General features: G+C 29.9%; 1 protein-coding gene across 3 annotated transcripts in view; it reads right to left on the bottom strand.

Annotated features, from left to right (window-relative positions):
* Nucleotides 1–24,849, bottom strand: part of Liprin-gamma (liprin protein kazrin) — a 139,817-nt gene that overhangs the window by 48,765 nt on the left and 66,203 nt on the right. For all 3 annotated transcript variants that reach the window (XM_088192668.1, XM_088192667.1, XM_088192669.1), the window contains one exon: nucleotides 20,573–20,734. In XM_088192668.1, the coding sequence (XP_088048794.1) occupies nucleotides 20,573–20,734 (162 nt within the window). The remainder of the gene's footprint in view (nucleotides 1–20,572; nucleotides 20,735–24,849) is intronic.

The following is a 24,849-nucleotide window of genomic DNA, read 5'->3' on the forward strand; positions in this document are numbered from 1 at the left end:
ACCCCAATAAGTTATATATTTACATATATGACCTATGAAATTAAAAATTTTAAAATTATTATTAAATATATAATATTTTTATTAGTTTAATTATTGTGAATGATTTGTATGAAAAATAATATCAATAAATTGAAGAGTACGTAATATAACATAACACAATATATTTTATAAAAAATATTGTTTTTGTATTGATATAAAAAAACTTTCAAAAAAACTGAATAATATTATATATAATAAATATGTAAAATAAATTATCGAAATTTTGTAATAGAAAAATGTTAAAATAAATTTTTAAAACATACTCTTATAAAAAAGTAATAAAATAAATTAAAACAATAAAAAGCTGAGAATCGCTATTTTATTTTATAATGTACTTTAAATGCAATATAAAATAATAATAAATAAGGTACAACCGAAATAATTACAGAAAAATACGTAAAATTAACTCACTAACAAATTAACAAATGTGTATAATTGAACTCACTAAACAAAGGGTTAAAAATATATGAATAAATGCTGAAAAATTTTAATTTTGGTAGAATATTTTTTTTCAGGATTCTGTCGACATTAACAAATAATGTAAATCTAGAAAAAGCTAAATTGTGATGATTAATCTTAATTATATAGTAATCATTAATCCTGAACTAAAGAAGTTGAAAAACGGAAAGGTTGGTATGGGATTTGAATCCAGGTCTTTTAAGTATTAGTCACCGACTATGCCACTTGTTAGAATTGTAACTTTATTTACGAATACGGAATATTATGGACATCGACACTAAAAACTGAGTTTTTATCTACTTTGCCTTTTACCAAACAATCTAATATATAATAAATATAATAATATATTCAACTAATCAATAAAAATATGATTTTTAGTAATAATTATTCTAGATTATTTAGACCACAATATATCATACGTATTCTGCCTGTTTTTTAATATGCACACCACAGCATTATGAAAGTTAGTTGAACCTGGCATTTATATTAAAATTTTATAGCAAAACCCTCATTGCGGTTTTCATTGTATTATCACCCTACACTATCTGGATCAATAAATAAAATTTAAACTTTAACCATGTCAATATTAATGAGATTAATAAATTTCATTCGAACCGAACCGATTATATTTTTTTCCATTTAGCACAATCCCATCCGCAAATATTTACACAATTGGACGCATTTTCACAAAGGTAAACTAATTTACATTCCAATCCCGAAAGTCTTAACCAATCACCGTTTCTCACGATACTTACGTCAGCTCTAAGCCTCCACTTAGTGACCCGTTATTAAATGACCGACATCTGTCTAATCCAGCTGTGCTCAATAGTGTTATTTTATGCATGCTCAACTTAAACCCCTACGATTACAGGGGGTTTGTAGTACACACTTGAGGGTGTGAGTTTGGAATGTATACCAAATATAATAGATGCATAGAATATGGAACATTCCTTTCAAATTTATATAGGATGTCTGCTTGACTGATAAATAAACTACATTAATTTAAGTTGAATCAATCACTAGAGCAAAGAGGCAAAAATTAATTTTATATACTACTAAAAAAATGCTAAGGTCAGGAAGTAATAAGTAAAGATATCAAAAAAAAAGTATTCATAAGTAAATTAAAATTTTAATTACATTCGTATATCTAGTTATGTGAAACGTCTATATATATATATATATACTAGTCCTTCAAAGTTTAACTTTGCTCTCATGCAAAGTGACATATCTGGTTTCAGCCAATGTATACTAACTTAATTGTCATAGTTTGGTTTAGCATCGCTATGAATAGTTTAATTTAAAAACACGGCAACACCCACGACCTTTGTTCTAATATATATATTGTATTCAAAACATTCGCAATGAGCAAAGTGAAGACGTGACTTTGCAACGGCACTCTCGTTCAGATGTCGCGGTCGTTTAACCCTCGTTTCTGTTAATGTGTTGGGTTAAAATTGCCAGAGTCTTCGAGTTCTGAACTAACATTGTATATTGACCATAATTCGTTTCGGTTCGACCTTGATATCCATCGCGTGACTGAGGGGATTTTACTTTATTCGCGGATTGTCATAGCGTGTATGAGCAATCAAAATCACATCAAAATTATTGTTATAAAACAGATAATAATGTATTCTAATACTATACATAACCGTTATGTCAGTACATAACTTTTGTTAAATTTTAAACAATGTACATATGTATATGTGATATTTTATTATTTTAATCGATGTATAATCGTCAGTATAGATTATTTTTAGCAAGCCTTATGTCATAAATAAAATTCAATCATCCCTATTGAAGCTTTAAAAAATGTGGCGACCACACATATAGGTCCACATTTAAAAGGGCCATTGTTTTATTATTAATGACTTTGACCAAAAACGTTCATTCATTAACAACGAGACAAATATAATGGCACAAGAAGGATATCCTTTGACCACACAACACGAGCCGTTAAGACAGTTCCATTGTGACGAAACGGCTACGGATGCCATAAATCACCACACCCGTGATTGTTTTCGAAGAATTCGATAGACTGTGGAAACGCAAAAAGTCGCTTTCGAAAATGCACATCCGTTCTACGTAGCGACTACAGCGATTGGCCAGCAAGCGTGCAACCCCTAAAGAATATAAGCCCGGACTCCAATGAGGAGAGGGCAGACGAGCAGAGCCAGCGACGCAGATGGTCGGAGACAGCAGAGAGAGAGAGACGATCCACCAGCAGCCATCCGGAGAGACACCGACAGACCTGAAGATCACTCCTGGAACTCCCGAACCACCAGCCGCTCGAAAAGTCACACCTGACACTCGCCGTACGCAGCCACAAGAGTCCGGAGGATCATCTACGGGCATCACCACCTACGCCACCTTCACCGTAGTTGGAAGAAACGTTACGCCATCACATATAAATATAACTAATAAAAAGTCTACTACGATTCAACCACCCTTAGGGCTACGCCCTCTAAAAAAATAGCCACCATTAATTTTTATAAAAAAATGACGCGTGTCTGTAATGAAATACAAAAATACAATCAAGATAATGAAGGTTATAGTTAGTGGTGTACTACTACGAGAGTATAAAAAGTACTCATCTCATAAGTAATTTTAAAATATTTGCGAAATCTAAGTAATGAAATGTCAATAAAATAATAAACGTAGCAAGGACGAAAAATTTATAAAACGCATTTACATACATAATTTACTATTGTAGGGGCCTATTTATTTATTTTGGCGGATCCTGACAGGAAGACTACGGCCAGCGGCGCCTTGTCCGTCGATCTCTCTTATGTAACTAAACTATACTTTAATAAATATTACTGCAGCGGTTTAATCTATGTATGTATAATTGCCACCAGTCACCACCCATCCGTCAAAATATATTAAATACAATGCACGTTTTTTTTTAAAATGTTAGCATAAAAAATAGTGATATGTTATTTAAGTTATAGCTATTTTTATATTAAATTGCATTTATAAAAATCGCCTCAGTACCAAATTTCCCAATTAATTAGTAGTAATCTGCGGTAAGCCATCCTGGATAGCGAAACCGCATTGTATTTATGGTCACCCTGTTGCACCGCTAAATTAATATTTCATGACGTCACAAGGCGAATATGCGATTCGTCCGGTGGTTAATTATGTAAGCGTTCGCGAATGAGGTCAAACGTAACGTGACCTCTCGGCGTCGTTATTTTTCAATTAACCCTTTCATATACATAATGTAATTACTACATTTTAATTAGATTTTCAACACCTCGTAGCTGATACCGATGGATACGGTTAACTATCCATATTTATAGTCGCTTTGTGGGCATTATACTCAACATGTACTGCCACGGCTTTTTTCTATAGGCATCTAAATTTTGGGTTTACTGTTTGATGAAAATTAATTGTACAACATATATTATATATTAATATATATACAGTAAAGTATCAGTGCTAAATACTAATGAGTTGTAGTCTTGTAATTTTTAAAATCAAGTCCAAAATTCAGAATTTACTCGTGTATTGTTAAGCCAAACATTTGTTTCTGTAGCTTTCTATTAACCCCTATTTTTTTATTTTAACTATTTCAAATTAGCACACATTGAAAATGTATATATCAAGAGTTTTCGAGAGACTATTCAGCTAATATAAACAACTAGTAAAAATACTGAATTTTTATAGAGACAACTATTCTGTAACTTCGAAACGTAACTATTATAAATAAATAGTTATAAGCAGAAGCAATATTTTTTTAATCATAAAAGTAGATGATATATTTTTTTATTTTTGATATTCCTGATTCATATTCTAGTCTAAACATTTTTTATTAAATTGCTATAATGAACAAAAAGTGGGCTACCAGTTATTTCTAAAACTCCCTAAATGTCATTTAATTACCATCGACTAAGCTATTAGGCTTCTAAGAAATTAATATTTACCAAAACTGTCAATTGAAACGTAGTTAGATACAGATTGGCAAATTCAAAGATGTGAAAGTGTTCATATGTTTATTCCCAGAATCTCACTGATTCTTAGCAATTTGCGTTTTCGTTTTAAGCGGCTTAAATTCCCAATTTGTTTTGCCTTTTCCATGTCATTAAATAAATTTAAAGTATCGTAGCTTAAAATAACAGAAATTCACTTCAAATATTAATATTTATTTTAGAGTAAATTTTATTGTCACAAGCAAAGCGTTAAAAATATCTATTTGTACTCTCAGATGAAAACAAATAATAAAAATACATCATCTATAAGCTGTTTGAGGATAATATTTATCTGATTTAGTTCGGTACGTAAGCTAGTTATGAATAATAAATTCCATAATACACTTTCGTCTTTGATGCGAGTAATGTATGCTGAACCTTAACTAATACAGTAATCCCTTTTATTACTCACCCTTCATTAAATCAATTAATTTTACATCCCCACGGTAGATACCCACCGAATTATTGTTCCTAAATTTATTTTATTCGGGTTGCTCATTTGTCAGGGTGGCAAGTAGTTAAGGGTTGCGTTTCTAATATAATACACGTATATCCATAATCAGGGGGCACTTGCCTAGGGTTATATAATTCAATTTATTGCGGTCAGTATGACTGAGGGTCTGCAGTTTCAGCGTAACCAATCTGATGTTACTGAACGGAAAAATACCTACTAAGGATTTTTGGTAAAATATATTTTTTGTGACGAGTGCTAATATTGATTCTAATTGTAACTGCTACTATTCCGCGATATAGAAAGTTACCGTAATTATTCTGAAAGCCGGTAAAAATAAATACTGGGTAAAGACAAGTCAGTCTTATTTTTAAAACATTGCTCTTTACAATTAAAAATACACGATTCTAATTTTTTATTTCGGCTATAGATTCGGCACATGACTCGCTGCTGATTTTGTCAAAGTATTTTTGCTATTGAGAAGAATTTTGACACATAATGGCATAACAGTTAGCATCATAAGATTCCCTATCGAGCTCGACGGTTTACCGTTACATTCTAATTAGAATCCACTACTATTTGCCTCTCAGCCATACACCGTGGGGGTGTTACCCTGCGCTTCTAAAGAAATATTTACCATTTGATTTTTATTATATAATAATGCTCTATTCTTATAATAAATATAAATAATTTATTGCTTTTGGAAACAAAAATAGTAGGAATACATTTAATAATGACTATAATAACTATATTTATTTAAAATATCGTTAAAATTCTGCACAAAATTAAAAAAATCAGATACATAAGTAGTAAAATTATAAAATGAAGTTAGTGGTATTGTAGGCTAATCAAATTTATTCATTTAACAATCCAGAACTGACGCCGATCCCCTAGAAATAAAAGTGGGAGTGGTGTCGCATGCAACGAAGAAAGAGATAAAGCACGCTCTTTCGTGTAACGGTACTTCGTCCAGATGACATGAGAATCTTATGAAGCTAACAGTTATATGAACCATGCTTTTACTCAAATGCGTAGTTTGCATTTTATGTTTAAAAAATATATTGCTATTCTAACAAATATTATGAAAGTTCTCACTCAAAGTTTTAATGTCGATATTTATTAATAAAACTATTATTTTCATATCGATGCTCTTTAAAAAAATAATTTCAATAGGTGAAAATATGATTTATGCTCTTTCCCATTAAATAAATACACTCTTTGGTCGTTGATAAAAATCCTTATGAGCTATATATAATGATTAGAATTTAAGGTAAAGAAAAGAATTCCAGATATTGGAAACAAATGGCTCACGCACACCGAATATGTATCGCTTACATGTGAACGTGTACATTCTACAGCAAGGATATTTATTACAAAAATTAGATGAAGGCTTTCTGATACGTCGCTAAATATATAATATAAAAAGCTTTTAACCTCACAATTCTATAAATAATAAATAAAAATATTATATGTATTAATATATTTATTTTATTTATATTTTTTATATTAAAAGTAAAAGTGGAAATTTTTAGTTGCCTTATATAATTTTTTTATTTTTTTGTGTTTTAAATATGTTTAAAATACTTGTACATATTAAAATCAAAATCACCAATATGCATCATAGTAAAAATGCAATTAAATTTTTTTTTAGTATTTTAGGAAACTGTAGAAACTATTAATAAAATATATGTATATAGATATTAGGCGCGTATGGTTAAATACTTTTACCTTTCGCTCGCTTGCGTGTTAAGTGACGAGACTAAGTGAGAGATAAGGACATGTAAAGCAAGCTCTTTCAAACTCTCGCTCACTCTCGTCACATAACACGCGAGCGAGCGAAAGGGAAAGCATTTTACCATACGCGCCTAAAGTATGCATTGTAAAATTTAGATGCAATATTATATATATTATTTTTTTGTAATTATAAAATATTCAGAATTGCTGTCAATTTTATCTAATATTAAATTTAAAAAGAAATATATTGTTTATTGTTGTATTTTAATTTGTTGTCATAAATTAAATGTAATTGTGTGCCTTGAATATACTAAATGCATATACAATTGAATAACTATTGTAAAAAAATTACACTTAAAAACCGTGGAACCATACAAAGACAAAAAAGGGTCGTTGCCATATATATAAACCGAGCAGGTATATCTACAAATTGCACATTTTTAAAAATAGCGACGTCCTAAAATTATTTGTTTTTAATTACTATAACAACTGACGCTACTAAAACAAAAATTAATCTTTTCTAAATATCATCACCGAGCAAGTGCAATATCCCCGAATTGCACGTTTTAAAAAATAGCAACGACAAAAAATCGATTTTAAATATATTGTAACTGCATTACGGTTTTATAAAAATTGTAATAGATGAAAGTAAATAGTGTACTTCCGCTCTGAATTATCAGTATTTATTTAAGGATGATGTTGGACTTTCTCAAGTACTCTAGGAACGTTAGTCTGCCACCTATTTCTTAAAAGATAAAGCAGAACACTGCTGTACTTCAGAAAATCCGTCAAGACTTGACCATAGAACTATCAACTTGCTTTCGACTTGAAATAAAGAGAGTAGTACTCAATTAAAAACAAACATATATTCAATCCGATGACAAAGATAAGCGATAAGAAAAATATCTGTTATTATTTAAGATTTAATTTGCAAAGTTTGCATAGATTTTTTTTTAGTGTTATACACTAAAAAAAATCGTGTATAACACATTGGATTTACATTTATTAATTACTTAATAAACTTTTTAAGGTTTGCTTATATTTTTGGTGTATTTACAACATTTGAAAAACCGAAAATTTCATCTAATTAAGAACCTGTTTTAACTGAAAAAATAATAGTATCTGGAAAGCGAAATTATTAACAAAAATAAAACACAACAATGTATTCGACTCTTAGGTATGTTTGTTTATTTAATAAACGTTTCATGTATACTAAAAATAGGAACTTCAATACAGATGTTAGGAATTTTCTATAAGCTCCCTAGAGATGTCTCTCTCACATTACATATAGGATATTTTTTTACAAGAAAGTAGATTTTGAAAATGTGTCTACACGACATTTGGCAACGCTTCAGTTGCCATTATTTAAAACAATGCAAATATTCTAAAACACTTTCATAAGCTTATATTGTTAAAGAACGGACCTAAATTAGATCATTGCAGTACTCCCTACATATTTAATATGTAATTATGCTTATTATATTATGAGCTAATCTGTGACTTTTGGCAGCTATCATTTTGACTAGATAAAACCGCCGTTTTATGAGTTATTATTTTTATTTCAAAACTTGCATATTACGTTGATCAATTGAGATGCAAATGTGTCAATTAAGGTTCGTTATTTAAAGTCAGTCTTAAGTAAAAGTTTACACAGAATCTTCATGGCGATAGACGACAAACAGTAGAACGTAAAATAATCTAATTCGTTGTGGGAAATCTGGCGAGATTGAAATAAGTGACCAGGGGTGAGGGTGAGATTTCAAAATATCATTCTGTTTGTACCACTGTTATTTTTCCCCTCCCAAGGGAGTGCATTAAATTTTATGAGCCGTGCCATCGCGGCGACCGTTAGTGTCGGGTCCGAATCTGGCGCAAAAAATATTCAATATCGCAGATTTCGTTTTTCGGATAGTAATAGGAAAGGCCCCTCTGGTTTGTGGGGCCTTATCTCGTTTCGGCCCTATCTTTTTTTGCTACTTTATGCGAGGAACGAGAAGAAAAAATAGAAGACGTGGTATGTTTTAGAATGTTCGGTTCGAAATTGAATTGAAATCAAAATGGCTTAAAAAAGTGCATTGTAGATGCAACTTCCAGTAACAATGGTTTATTTTATAGATTTAATTTTGAGTGGATAAATTCGAAAATCAGTGTAAATATGATACTTTATATATTTTTAAAGTGATAAAATTTGATAATTTAATAATTGTACATTAAGTAACTAATAGCACATCAAACTATAATCAAAATCTGTGAATCAATAAACTAATATTACAGCTCACAACGCCTAGCTTATCAACATTTTATTTTATTTATCTGCGAGATAAAGAAAATTTAATGATGATCGATCGGAATAATAATTTTATGATAAGTCGTAAATTTTGCTCTTTCAGATACGATATAAATTAGAAAACACTAGACTTCATATGAAATTCGAACTAAAGTCTTTCAGGTATTAGTTATCGACTTATGCTAGTAGATAGGGTTAGTATAAAAAAAATAAAATCAGTTCCAAATTATTAAAAGCTATTTAAAAACGTATTCAAGATAGAAAATAAGTCAGATTGATAACTCGATTATTATACTCGCAAAATGCACAACATATTTCTTTTATTTTTAAAAAAGCAAAAATCCCAAAAAAGTCGGTCCCAATTAGTTCATTTATAAATTAAAAAAACGCAAATATATATGAAAGTATAAAATTGTTCAGCAGAAAGACATACATAGTAGTTTGCTCCCTAAATCATACATCATTGCATTGAGTCTGTGGCTGTGTCCGCTATTTTAGTTTTGGCCATAAGTTATCAACGATCATTTATCTCTGTCGGCCATACCTAGGAAACCCCCTGTCGATTGAAAAACACCGCTTTGCTTTCGAATTTCCTCGGCTATATTTCACACCGGTTTGTGCACACACACGTGACACACTATATTAAAAGGAAAATTTATATTTATTTATTGATATGATCCAGACCCGAAAGAAGGATTTTGATATCCTATTATTTTGGGCATATCAGTCTACAAAATATTTTATGTATACAAAAACTAATAACTTCATATACTATAACTAAATATTTATTTTAATTTAAGACTGTCGTTCTTTATTAATACAACTTATAAAATGCTTTAGTATTAATACTGTTAGAGAACTTATATTTTTTTGCGTAGATCAAGCGTATTGAAGGAGTTTGCGAGTGTCCTTCTTTTGATTCGTTGAATTTATAAATAAGTTCGACATTAAAATAAAATAAATTGAAAAATGTAAATGCGCGAATTAATTATTACAAAAAATCGCGAGTATGAAGTATGTTCTGCACTTATTTAATATTCATTCCCTGATTGTATTGTAATATATAGCTAGACAACAATAGGGCTCTTAAAATTAAAATTACAATAAATTAAAATTATAATCGTCTACGCTCGGTGTTATAAAGGTATTGAACTTAAAAATAAAATAAATTTTAAATTTAAAATGGTCATCGTATTGGTTTTATTGGAACGGTAATTTTATGCCATTATTGTTTAAAAATGATTTCAAACATATATGGAATAGCGTAGTCCGTAACGTCTCAGACTAGTAAATCAGAAGTTGCGGGTTCGAGCGCTGGCAGTGGCGCTCAAATTTTTATTTATATACAAGGGTCTAAATTAGGACCATGTTTGCGGATGACATATTAATGTATGGCACATGTTTAATATATATAGATAATTTAAATCATGAATTAAATATAATAAAAATATAGTTAAAAATAAGGTACTAAATGTATGTTTATTAATTATAAAAATATGTTAGATAATGAAAAACTAACCTCTAAAAAACACCCTTTACAATACAATATTTTTAAGCAAAGCGAAACCATTACAACTAAAAGTTATTGATTTAAAAAATACGACATTAAATATTAACACTGCTTAATAAGGAAGGTCCAATTCTCCTGCACGACAATGCGCAATAACAGATTATCACCTGTTTAAGCAATTATGGCCAAAAATGTTTATTTTGATTACTAATCTTAATTATTTGCTATTCATGAACATAATATTTCTTGTACTATAGCTCTCAATTACTTGATATTATCATACAATTTATATATTGTACCATATTCAGTATCCACATGAATACTACATTATAGTTAAATCATGAATGCCATATAATACAAAGCAAATGATATTCGTTTTAATCAAATGTCCTGCTGCGAAGCGCTATTATTATTTAACGTTTTACCGACGCACAAAGAGACGTTGTTACTTTTTTTACTCATTAAATTGAATAATACTAATGCGTTTTTTGTTGTTGCTGTCGACATTTTTATGTTGAATGTTTGCGGACAACAAAAGCGCAAATTACGGGACGGACGCGTGAAATTCGCGCGTTTGCGGTTTTATTTAATTTATTCAAGCGGCGAAAGGCGAATGCCAAACATAACACAATTTGAGTTAATGTCTGGAAATAACAACAACAACAAAAAACGTAAACATTGATAATTCCAGCAAGGCTAAATTTAAAACAATGAAGGTTAAATAAGTAATATTTACAAAAAGCTTAAATTTATCGGGTCAGATTTTTAATTCGGTTGCGGTCAGAATTTATATTATATGAATCAGAATTAATACAAAAAGATCAAAATAAATATTAGACTTAAATTGCACTATTGTTCAGAATTATTTTTTTCAATTTTATTTAGTGTTGTATAGATTGGTACAACTGGTCAATCTATCATACACACGTAAGCAGTTTATTATCATTATCAATATGTTTTAGAGCTAACTTATTTGGTCGGGCTCGCAACGTTGTCAGATATGAATACAACAAGCCGCGCGCTCTATCGTTATTCCCGCTTCGTTCGTTAAACTGAATATTTTCGTGTCCTACAATCAAGTAGATTCGTTTTAAATTCATTAAGGATTATTCATCAAGTGTGAAATGTTCGCGCAACAGTTTGAGTGCGAGCGAGATATTTCTAAAATAAATAATTAATTGCTCATTTATAAATGTAAAAATATTTTTTTAATTCACATGATCATTTTTTATTTTAATTCTGTTCGTTTCATATTTTTATTCGGACCGTATGCTATTACAATTTAGCTAAAAAATGATATACAACTCGTATATAGAAAATATGTTATTAGTTATTTTATATTTTTATTTTATTTTTTATTTTTTCAGATTAAATTAAGACCATCGTAGCCTAACATATTACCCCAATGCTTCACGATGGTCGAAAACAAATTTTAAATTTATAAAACATAAAAAACGTATATATACATAAATAGAACAATACTTAAAAATAATAAAATATCAAAATTAAATGATACAAACTGGACCAGATCCTCGTAGCTAACATTAAACAGGTCAATATGTAATGCCAGCATATTAAGGAGCCGGATGGCCACAGCCATAGGCGAGTCGGCAAGTGCGGATGTCCTTGCCCTAACGACCATCAAAAAAGGTCGCGATCGTGATTCTCGAAAATGTTCCGGAACCTAAAACTGAAATTCCTCGAGAATAGCTAGATTGTCGACAGCACCTTTTAGTAATTTGAAAAAATGCTTAGCGACTTACAGCTTTCTGCGAGAACTCAGCGAATCATATCCCAACACTCCTAAAAGAAAGGCGCTGGGATATATATACGGATAATAACCAAATGTCCTTTTGTAAAGGTATCTTAAATACCTATTTTGAATTTTTTCCACTAAAAGGGAATACTTGGCTATTCTCGGATTCCAAATTATGAATCCCGATTCAAGAATGTTACGAACTAAGGTGTCATAGAGGATGCGAATAACTGACGGATCGTCAAAGTGAAAGGCGTTCCTCATAACAAAGCCGAGCATCTTGGAAAATTTATCACAGACGTCGTGTATGTGTAGAGAGAACCTCCATTTGCTCTCGAAAGTGATTCCGAGATTTTTAGTGGAAGTTTCTCTAGTCAAAATGTTACCACCGAGATGGTAGAAATAAGCTGATGGCAAATGGGATCGAGAAAATGACACAGTATGGCACTTTCCGACACTAAAGGGCAGACGGTTAACGGAAGCCCATCTCCATAGAGTCTAAATCACTTTGTAGAGAGGAGTCCACAACAGATCGAATGCATTTATATAATTTTAAATCATCTGCGTACAGAAAAAAACTTAAATTTGTAATTGCTGTATTTATGTCATTAATAAATAACACAAAAAGCAGAGAACCCAGATTGGATCATTGAGGAACTCACGAAGAGGTAAAATATTCTTTCGACAATCGGCCACCATAGGTTACAAACTGTCTACAATTGCTTAAATAACTCGAGAATAACCGAGTTAAGTTATCCGAGCAACCGAGGTTCGACCATTTTTTTAATAATAACCCATGACAAACTTTGTCAAATGCTTTCTCAATATCTGTATACAGTAAGTTCTCGACTTACGCGGTTAATTCGTTCCAGAAAAATTCGCGTAAGTCGAAAATCGCGTAAGTAGAGGAATACTCATCCGATATGTATTAAATATTAATACATTCCCCCAATCATCCGAACGATACTTAAAAGAACTAAATGCCGTCTTTTTGTATGTATACATTAGGTTAAAATGAAAATAAAAGCATCATAAAAATTTATTCTATATGTAAAATGTCTACATACATTATAATCTTAACTTTTTTAACAAAATAAAATGAGAAACATAAAAATAATATTTATACATACATATTCATTAAAATATCATGTCATAATGTCTATATTATTCCATTTCAATATTTTTAGGTGTCTAGTTTTACAGTATTAAAATTAAATTATTCTTTATGCAAAATAATGCTAATGTATATATGTACTTTGACGTAAAACAATTATTATTCAGACTAAAATTTATATATAACGTATGATATTAAAAAATATATCAGTAGTGTCTATATAAATTAAAACAGTTAATATTTTGAAAAAATTTTACTTTAATATAATAAAACAAAATAAAATTAAATTAAAGAGTAACTAAACTTTGCTATCAATAAATAGAATATTTAAAATATATCATATTCTATTCTAATCAATGATACATCAAAATTAAGACTTGCTGAATTTGTAGCCATTTTAAAATAAAAATCTTTCGAAATATATATTTAAAATTATTATATAAAGCCTATGGCTGTAATCATGTTCTATAGTAGCCAATAATACATTGAAAGTAAAAGTATTTTTTATACAAGAATTTTAAATATCTTGACAATGTCTTAATGTTAAATAAAGACTATGCTAAAAATTATGCAAAATATATTGCCACTTTTGAGATGTCATTTTTTATTTTTAAATAATAAATATTAATATTATATAGGGCCTAAATCTTTGCTTTATTAAAATATATTTCATCATAGTCAATATATTGCTTAAAAAAATATTTGCTGTCTTAAAATAAATAGAATTCTTAAAAACAATGCTCTATTTAAAATAGTGTTTTAAATGAAAAAATGTTTTCGTTATATAAACAGAAATATTATATAGAGCACAAAAAATCATGCTAAATTATTAGTCATGTTTTCCTTTAAATTTTTGATTTAGGTTTCGACCTCTATATCTAATATTATAATATTAATAATTCATTTAGTTGACGACCTTTGCTTCATGGTGTGTCTATACATTATATATTTAGTAACTGTAACTGTCAGTGTAAAATTAGCAATTAAAAAAAAGTCAATAGATTAAAACTCAGTCCAACATACTGGCAAATAATCTGCTAAAAGACAATGTTATAACTAAACGTAACGTATAAATATATTAAAAATAATAAATACATTTAATTTACATTAACAATATATTAATATTGAGATAAGACTTTAATTTAACTTTATTAAAGATACAATAACTTTATGTAAATTATTTGAGTGGGAGACTTCCTACATGTTATTTTTTTTCATCTTCCCCAGGTGCCAAGTTCTTCGGAAAAAAATGAAAGAATATACATTTATTGTAAGAATTGCTTATTGTCTAAATATACAGATTGTAAAATGAATATCTGTAATTAGTGCCATACACAAAAATTGTAAGAGAAATATGGTTGTACAACGGTATTATATAGAGCGACAAACTCGCAGCTCTCCACTCTCATCTAAAATACAATAACAAACTGTTCTAACTTATCTGAAATTTATAACTTGCTCGTAGAACCGACGCGATATAATAAAGTTACCTTTTATCACTAAATCCGGTGCTATGTATGCAAGCTCGTGTTGCATCGTCAGAATAAGACTATAGTATGACTTTGTCCAGAAATATACTATGCGCATTCTGAATTCATTATTAGGAATGAAACAAAGTTTCACATTGTAATACTGTCATTGTAATAAAAGTCATATGCAAAGTAATTTAAAGCGAAATTGATGCGATTTTATTCACAATATGACATTGTATTTAATATATGCGGGTGCATTGACTTAGCTTGGTAAGTCCGACCTGAGAATGTCGTTAAAGTTAAATTAATTAAAATACAAATAGATACAAAGTATTTTATTTATTAAAACTTAAATAAAATGTATCTTAAAATTATTTGTATGCATTTGATTTGTTGTCGACACTTTGTTTTTGTTTTTTTTTTGATTTTTTGGCACTTCCCTGACCTTATTCAACATCAGAATATTCCTACAGTCAAAGTGAAAACGTTTTGGCTTAAGAACGTTTCACTTAAAATTTCTGAATCAGTTTTGAGAGCAAGCAGAGATTCACTCTACACCAGTGAATACCAAAGCTTCCAATTTTAATACACATACATTCGCGTGTGCCAGAGCAGAGTCACAAGAAGAGTCATATACGTCGCACCAAAATACGATTGTGTGTTGTTTTTGTTTCTAACTGCGTTGCAATAACGGTTTTTATGGATGATGATAATGAATTTTCCTGAGATATTTATCAGAGCAATCAAAGTGAATAATCGAATCTACCACCCACAAATATCCTATACGCGGATATCATTTACAGAAGAAAAATATTTGTTACAATTATTAAACAGCATTTGTAAATGCTTTATAATTATCTGAATAAGATTAGAATTAATCGTGGTTGCAAATAAAGAAAACATTTTTCTCTTCCAGAACTTTTTTTAAATGCCCCAATCTTTTCTGCTACACTAAAATAATAAGGTAATTGACCTTGAAGTTGTATATTCAATTTATTTACCTCGTTAAATATGTCAAGCATATATTCCAACTTCAAGGATCATTCCCAGTTGTTAAATAATTTAGACAATCCTATACGTTTATCTATGAGAAAAGAATGAATTTCTTCTTTCATTTCAAAAACACACGATAACATTTTTCCCCCTAGAGAGCCATCTAATTTCATTGTAATACAAAAAATCGTTGTGTTTAGAGCCCATACTACTACATTTATGCTAAAATAACCTATTATTAGTAGGTTTTCTTATACAATTTACAACTTTAATAGAATTATTTAAAATTTTTAGAAGTTCGGGAAGCATTACTTTCGACGCCGGGACTTGACAATAGATTACACAGTGATTAGTTAATAAATCAACTTTTGCAACTGCTCGAATCTTTGAGTAGCCTCAAATAATGTACTCCTGTCATTGTTGAGGCACCGTCTGCACAAAGAGCAATAACCCGCTTCCAATCTAAACAGTGTTTTATAAAATATTAATTTATGACTAGAAATATTTCTGAGCTGAATGCACTTTTTGGTAAAATCCAAACATTTAAAATTTCCTTAATTTATCATCATATATATATATATATTTGGCAAACTCTATCAATACAGCACCATTGGATATATTGAGTGACTCGTCGATATAAAAATAATATAAATATAAAAATAAATATTTCGCACAAATTAAATAACAATAATATCACAGTAACTGGTTGTCAATTCCTAACGTGTGATGGTGTTAGTACAGCGTGCGTGTGTTTTGGATAAAAAGTGGAAGCTCTGATGTTCACTGCTTTACACGTAAACAACGTCATGGACAAGTATTTTAAAATGCTCAGCTTTGTTATGAGGAACGCGATTTACTTCGACGATCAGTCAGTTATTTAGGTTCTTTGTAATACTGTAATTAGCAGTATTCATGAATCTGGATTTATAAATTGAAATTTCTGAGTAATCAGATACTCATTTAGAAATGGTTCTTGAGATATATATAGAAATATTTAGTTATTATCTATTCTTGTATATTAAACAAGCGCCTTTCTTTTAAGATTTGTATGTTACTAAAAGTAATCTAACTATTCTTGTGGAAATCTAGTTTTGAGTTTTAGGTAAATATTAAGGGTGACATTTTTAAAAATCTAGCAGAAAGATGCTAGCGCAATCTTACGATTATCTTATACTTATGCAGATTAAAATGAAAGTAGCAATTCATATGCACTCTCATACATATTATTAAAAGACTTGATAAGGCGACTAGGATCCTCAGCACCTCGGGCCCTAAGTGCGGATTAATTCAAAGCAAACATCATTATCTTATCCTCTCGACGTTACGTGCACTTTTATTAAGTTTACCTCGCGATAAAACCGCGCAACTCATCCCGGGAGTTTTCAACTGTTGCTTCACTTTAATACCGCGAAAAAAGGTTGACCGTCCCCCGCCTCTCCAATGTACCAGATTTATGTGCTGGATAAACGGGCCAAGGATGCGGATTAATCTCCCCGGTCGCTGTGTTCATTTTTTATCAAACGCGAAACCAGACAATTTACCGCTATTTATCTTATTCAGCGCGCGCCCGCTGTTGTTCTCCTATCTTTTCCTCTTAATTTTATTTAATCTCGCTTCCCAGCATCCCAGTGCCAGCGGTCCGGCTGTGTAAATTGTCCCGAAACACGGCAGCGCATGATAACTAATTCTGGGAGCGAAACGAGTTTAATTATTCGCTCGGTTTACCGTTGCAGTTGTAACCGAGTTATAGTTATTAAACTGGTAAATGAGATGTTGAGTAAAATTTAATAATAAACTAGTTATTATTTTGAAATGAGCAAAATCAAAATCGTACTATGCTGTCTATGATGTCCATGAACATGAAGATGGATTATTAATAATTCATAGTGAAACTAAAAATATTTATAATCTACGAAAATTCACGTTTCTCTAAAAAACGAGTTCAAAATAAGAACGTAAAAAATATAATAATAAAAGGTCAAAAAGATATTAAATATTTAAAGTAGAGTGTTGGTAGTGTTTTAATTATCTATGTTAGGTTCTTCCGTTTTTAGTTTTAATCATAAATTAGATCGGCGCTTTGTTGTTCAAGCGTATTATGAAAACAACCGTTCAGTGATAATGATATAATCATATAATAAAGTAGAAGTAAGAAACTGTTTTTTTTTACGTATGATACGTACATAAGTTTAAAATTTAATTATAATTTTATTAAATCAATAATGTTTCTAAAATATGTATAATAATTTATATCATGAAGTGGTTTTTATATCCCCAAAAAAGACATATTTTAAAAGCGTAAGCGACATAGCGAAAATGGCGTCCCCCGTTGCCAAAGAGCAATTAAACCCGAACGGGATCTCATCCGGAAAATTACCCGAGAAAATTAGGAAAAGAAAAAATGTTGTGTACTGAAGTAAAAATAAAAACGTATAAAACACACTTTATTGTGTACCGTATGCGCTGTAAAAAGATTTTTCTCCGCCTTTTCGAGTATTTATTGCACAGGCGGGCGTCGTTATCGCTCTCGCTTCTGACGTTTTAAGTAGTCATAAGCGGTATGCAAAATTTCGACGAAATTATAAATTTTAATAATCTTTTACGATACTTTTATGGTACTGTCTCTTCAGTGAGAGTATCTTGAAAAAAATATTTTTTATCACTGTTTAGTAGATTATTACAACGGTTTAAAGCGGGGTCGGCAAACATTTTTTGTGAAGGGTCAGATCGGAAATAAGTGAGCTACAAAAAAATAAAAAAAAACGTTATTTCTCTAAAATGTATAGGCTTAGCATTTATTCATATATAATCTCTTCAAATTTATTATGAATTTACGCATTTATGGCCAGTTGCTCTAAATACGTCTCTAGTAATAAGCTTTACTAATAAAAATAATGTACAGTAGACCCCCAATAACACGGTAAATTTGGTGCGTGCAGTTGGGGGAATAGAAAATGCTCACACATTTTTTGCAATCAGGCGCGTGTGGTGAGATCTCTTCCCTTTAACTCACTCACAATAAAGTAACGGACATCTGAACGTGTTATTGGGGGGTCTACTGTAATTTTTTTTTTGTAAAAAACATTCCATCAAACTGGGGTTTATGTTTGTCACTTCCTATACTCAAAATTTGTTGAAAATAATTATCTTTTAATGTGGAAATGGTGTGCACTCTTGTCGGTTCCAAGTCCGGATAAAGGAGGAGGATCACCATCGTGGGGCTAACCAATCAATATAGAGAATTTTAACTGGTTACCAAAAATTCACAAAGGCAAACGAAATCTCGATAAACAACTAAACTTAAATTTGCAAACAATGATGCAAATACTACCGAAAGAAATATTATACTTCAAGATAGATCTAGTAGCACTGCAAGAAATCAGGTGGGAAAAAGCAGGACAAATAAAGAAACGAAACTACACCCTTTACTACAGCTGGTCAACCAAGGGGGCACAACGAGGTATAGAATTCGGTATCCGGAAAGTTCACCGACTGCAATTCCCCGACGAAAAGCTTACCGGCCGGGAAATTTGTCGAATGAAAAATTTACCGACCCACAATTCGTCAAATGAAAAGTTCATCGATTCTAAAATTGATCGCTGATAATTTATTTATTAAAAAACGTGAAATGTCAGTAAACTTATTTAATTTCTTTGTCAAAAGAAAGTAAAATTTATATAATTAAATACAATTTAAGATGGAGCGATAAAAAATTAACAGAGAAAATGAATTTAAAATAAAATATATGTTAAATTGTTATATAAAAAACGTATTTATGTATATACATATAAAATCCAAAATATCTGGAATAGCTGATACTTAAATAATATTTTATAAAAACAATAAATAAATAATATTGATTAACAAAGTTAAAAATTGTGAAGATTATAATAAATAAATAATAATATAATAATAAAAATAAAAGAATATATTATTATTGAATATCTTCTAAAATATCAATGTGTAGGATTAAATTAAAACATAATTATTTATATATTAATTTAATCCTACACATTGAGATTTTTGAAGATATTTAATAATATTATAATATCTTTTTTTATAATTAAATTTATAATCTTCACAATTTTTAACCTAAATAGATAATGATAATATATCGTGTTAATACTTTTTATTTAAATGTGCATTCGATATGATATTTTACTATTAAAAAATATTTATGAAAATAAGTTTAAAATATAATATCATAATTTTTATGCATAACTTTTAATATAATAAGAACTGAATTTTTCTTTAGCCAGATCAAAATTTCCGATTTATTCGATGTTATCAATTGTGTTTAATACAAAATCAGGTAAAACAACTTAAACACCCCAAAACCCGGTCGTAAACTGTCGGAATAATAAAAAGAAAAAAATCTTGCTTATGGAAAAAAATCATTTCGAGAAACATTAGCCGTTAGAAAAAATATATAGCTACTTTTGTCCCTTTTCTGGGGGTGGACACCTTTCATTGACCGCTACTCTATATATAGTGTGTTACAAAAGTAGATACAATACTAAAATAAGTAATCGCGAAAGTAGAGAAGGCAAGCCTAATGCTATTTTTGTAAATATAATAAAAACTATTTTTATAATCAGTGACATTTTATCATACAATTAAAAAAATTACCATTAAAATAAACAATGTTTCAGATATTATTTTAGATAAGAGCAGAATTTTTTAAATGTCTCGGTAATGATAATATTATTTATTACGTTTCTGTGTAAATATGTATACCTATAAACATAGCAATGGGAGAAGATAGATTATGGGATTTGTTTGTACTTACGATGGTAGAGATGAGATTGCTGAATGGACGAAACGACCGATATCGAGTCCATGTCTAGAGCGTCTCCTCCGAGGGTTATTGTCGGAGTGCCATCTGTCGTTGAATCTGATAAGTTTCCTCCTATGGATGTGGCCGCGCTCTCCCTATCGCTACTTCCTGTCACTGTGAAAGAAGAAGAAAATTGTAACAGATAAACAAACATGCATGATACGGGAAAACTATACAAATACTATATTTATGTTGCGTACACACTAAATAAATTTATATTCACTTCAAGAAAAGCTTTGAATTAACAATGATTAAGATCGGTCTTGCGAATAAAATTTACTGTTGATTTTACAACGCACTATGACTGAAAACATTCCATACAAAGCTTGCTGATAAATTATACAGTAAAATTGCATGGTGTTTTTAAATCATTATCATCAAAATATTGACGAAGTTGACCCATGATCTAATATTCAACCCGATCATATCTTTTCTCCATCCGTTGTAACCGCTGATAAAGAATTCCAATTTAATTTCAGGTCATTAATAGTCTCTGATGTACATTGAAACGTATCTTTTCACTACAAATGTTTTATTTACACTGTGATCTATGTGACTTGCATCTTTGCTCTTGTCGAGTTCAATGAATAAATGCGTGAAGTCGAGAACCTTTTCTTTGAGTTGTTCCTTCACTTTCTCCCCTATATGTTCAATTATTCTTGTAATAGTTGATGCAAACAAACTTACTGATGCAAACTTTTTCACTTATTAAAGACATATTTCTTCGGCCATAGCTAAACTAATTCGTTTAACATAATCATATCAGTAAATGGTCTTCGGTCTTTGGCTATAAGAGACTTGTTTTACCGCAGTTAAATTTTTAGTTTTGTTATATTTTATAGTGACGTTTTAAGATATATTCTTAAAATCCAGATATCAGAGACGTCGTTTGTGGAGGGGCAGGTGAAAGCATTTGCCCCCTTGAATTTGGCCAGAAAAAATATTTCATTTAATTAAATACTATGAATCTAAGGCAAAATAGGAATATTAAACAAAATAAAAATGTCTGATTCTAAACCAGAAATTATCAGGTTATACCTAAAAGAAAATCTTGAATTTTTAGTGCAGAAAATTAGTCCATCCAATTAGTGCAGAAAATCAATTAATTGCCTATAAATATCATTTATTTAAAAAAATAATTATTTTAGCTCTTCATTAATTATAATCGTTAACCTATTTTAATTATGTTAAATATGCATAACACAATGCTCTGCAAAAAACTAGGGCTTATAAAATGCTTTATTTATTATTCTGCATATGTTTTGATCAAAGATATCAGCTTTTTCTTATGATAAGAATCAAGACCAGCTGTGATTAAATTAATTTAATAAAGTTTTTAATGCATAATTCAATCGAATTTATTGTATATAAAATAGACAATAATGTTTGGAACGAATTTGTTATACATAAAAATCGGATCGTTCAACGAACGAATTCTGCGAATTTCAGTCATAGCAGACACGCCGATAAGCATTCTATATACTAATGCTTTTCGAAGGCGTAAAAGCATTTTGTTGTAAAGAAGCGTATGATTGTCTCGCATTTCGAAACAAAATAAAGGCGCATCAAGACCATACATTTTAGAGCGGTACTGGTCACTCGAGTATATTGAAAGAAAAAAAAACGATTACCTGTGTTTATCAAGTGTACAAATTGTTCTATTATAGGATTTTCTCAAATTTCATTCAATATACAAAAAACGAATATTTTACAAATATTCGAATATTCGATTGTGAACCTTACCCTAAATCTATTCCAAAACTATTTTTTAAAATACATATTTTCAGTGAAATCATATCGGTATAAATTTTCACCGGTAGACATACATTTTTACAATGAATTTAAATACAATTTATCTGGCAAGTGTTAGTAAAATTATGATTTCAAATTGAAATATAAACATTTACATAACATATAATTATTTATTTATTTACATATAATAGGGCAGATCATAGTATTTTTAAATCGAATTTTGGTCAAAAGGAGAGCGCAAAAACAATTATCACTTCTCAGAAGACAAAAATTCACGTCAAAAGCAATAAAATCGTTACCGAGCGTTCCCACTGCGACGGCGACGGCACGATTTTATTTCTTTTGACGTGGATTTTTGACTTCTGAGAAGGGATAATTGTTTTTTGCGCTCACCTATTGACCAAAATTCGGTTTAGATGTGTCGATTCTCACTCGTAATAGTGTTATAAAAAGACCTAATATAAAGTGGACCGAAAGTTCACTACATGGCAACACCGAATAACAAAGAAAACACGATTAAAAATCAGATAAATATCATGAGTAGATATTTTAAGCAATTTTTAATACCTAATTAAATATTTCGCATAGAATATAATTTCAGATAATATGTCACAACAGTGGCGTTACCGAGCGTTCCCACTGCGACGGCACCGACATAATTTTATTGTTTTTGACGTAGATTTTTGACTTCTGAGAAGGAATAATTATTTTTTTACGCTCTCCTATTGCATAAAATTTGGCTTAGATACGCTTCATACAATTCTCACTTATTGAAAGTCGGCACGCTTTTATTGCTTTTGATGTGGATTCTAAACAGGGACGCCACTTAAATTTGGCCATAAAATTGAATGTAATTTAATGAAATACTATGCATCTTAATGCAATGAAAATATTAAAAAAAATGATCATTGAATGTCTAACTTTTGCAATCTTAGTGGAGCATTTTACTAAATATTTTAACCACTTTGGCTTTTGCATTATTTCTATAAAATTGAGCTAAGAAGGAAATGCGACTGGATCGTTTTAACGTAGAAACCAAATGGATTTCTACTACAAAAAAATACATTTAACTTTTTTATGCATTTCAATTCTAGGTACATGAATATTTAACATACTCCTGGAAAAATTGCAGCGTAAAATTTGTGTCAAACGGACAATATGGATCAGACTATTGTGTTTTTTGAGAATTTTTACAATTTTTTACAGATTTTTTATATTTTTTGCCTGTGAAAAATAATTCATTAAATTATATATAAAGAGTATAGAAACCTTTCACAAACCGTAGTTTGGTGACCCCTGGCATAAGGCAATAAATCCATCAACAGAGACTGTCATTGCCACCGCTTCATTGACTGTCATTCAAGTTTTAATAATGGAAACTGAATCTTCGTTACGTATTCTTTGAATCCGGTAAAAAAATATCTACCTCGAATTCTGTCTCGTAATGAAATCATTCCCCAACGGTTCTATTTAGTAGAAAAATATACAAAAACCATTAAAATAAAAATTAACAACTCTGCAATATTACTGTACCATTGATTCGTCAAACTGAAGGGAAAATGAAACATATTTATAAATATCTTTCATGATGAGTTTATATACATTTTTGTATACGTATTAAATATAACTGTATTTTAAGATAATTGTATATATTGAATATTATCAATGCAAAAAAGTAAGAAGGGCATATTTTGGATCATATGTCTGAGGTACATATATCGAAGAAATTATAATGATGTTAGAATCATTATAATTTCCGCAACTTTTCATTGATTAGAGTATGCTATTTTTAATATGGTATTAAATATAAACGTAATAAATTTCGTAGCTTTTTCTGGCAATCTCTTAATTATTTTTCTGTAATTAGGTCACATACTTGTGTTTTTTTTTTAAATCCTTCGTCGTATTTGTGGGCTTAGTTAAAAATTTGTTTCGAGATATTCACGTTCTTATTTTTCGGTTTTAGTCTGAGAGTCCAGAGAGTGTGGTTTAAAAACAGTTTCCAGATGTTTTTCTATATCAATTTTTGTCCCAATTGCCCTCAAAATTTACGATTAGTGTATGCTTTATTTTTCTTGTGGATTTTCAGAGCGAGTAGTCTGTTGTTTTCATCGCAGATAAAAGTATTTTTCTATGGAAGAATTAGGAAGAAATTAGAAATTAATTCTTTAAGAGTTACTTCGATTTATCTGATGGCTTGATTTAGTTTTGGTTTATCCCCCGGAGCTCTTGTGATGTGCTACTCCTTATGAATTTTTATTTTTTTAATTATCATTTGTTTATAACAATCGAATATTTTTCTTTGTATATATGGTTGCTAAGTTTCTGAGTTGTTAAGCTTGTGGCGCTGCTTTACCTATATTTTCGTTTAGGTGTTTGATTGCTAGATCTATATAATTGTCGTTTTTTAATAATATAATAAATGATATAATTCCTTGATAGCAGCCTTTAAGGACCTTTGGTAGTGAAGTTTTGTT

This window comes from Plectrocnemia conspersa, unplaced genomic scaffold (genome assembly GCF_051122295.1).
Source record: "Plectrocnemia conspersa isolate PC_06_02 unplaced genomic scaffold, ASM5112229v1 ptg000009l, whole genome shotgun sequence".
NCBI classification, from domain to species: Eukaryota; Metazoa; Arthropoda; class Insecta; order Trichoptera; family Polycentropodidae; genus Plectrocnemia; species Plectrocnemia conspersa.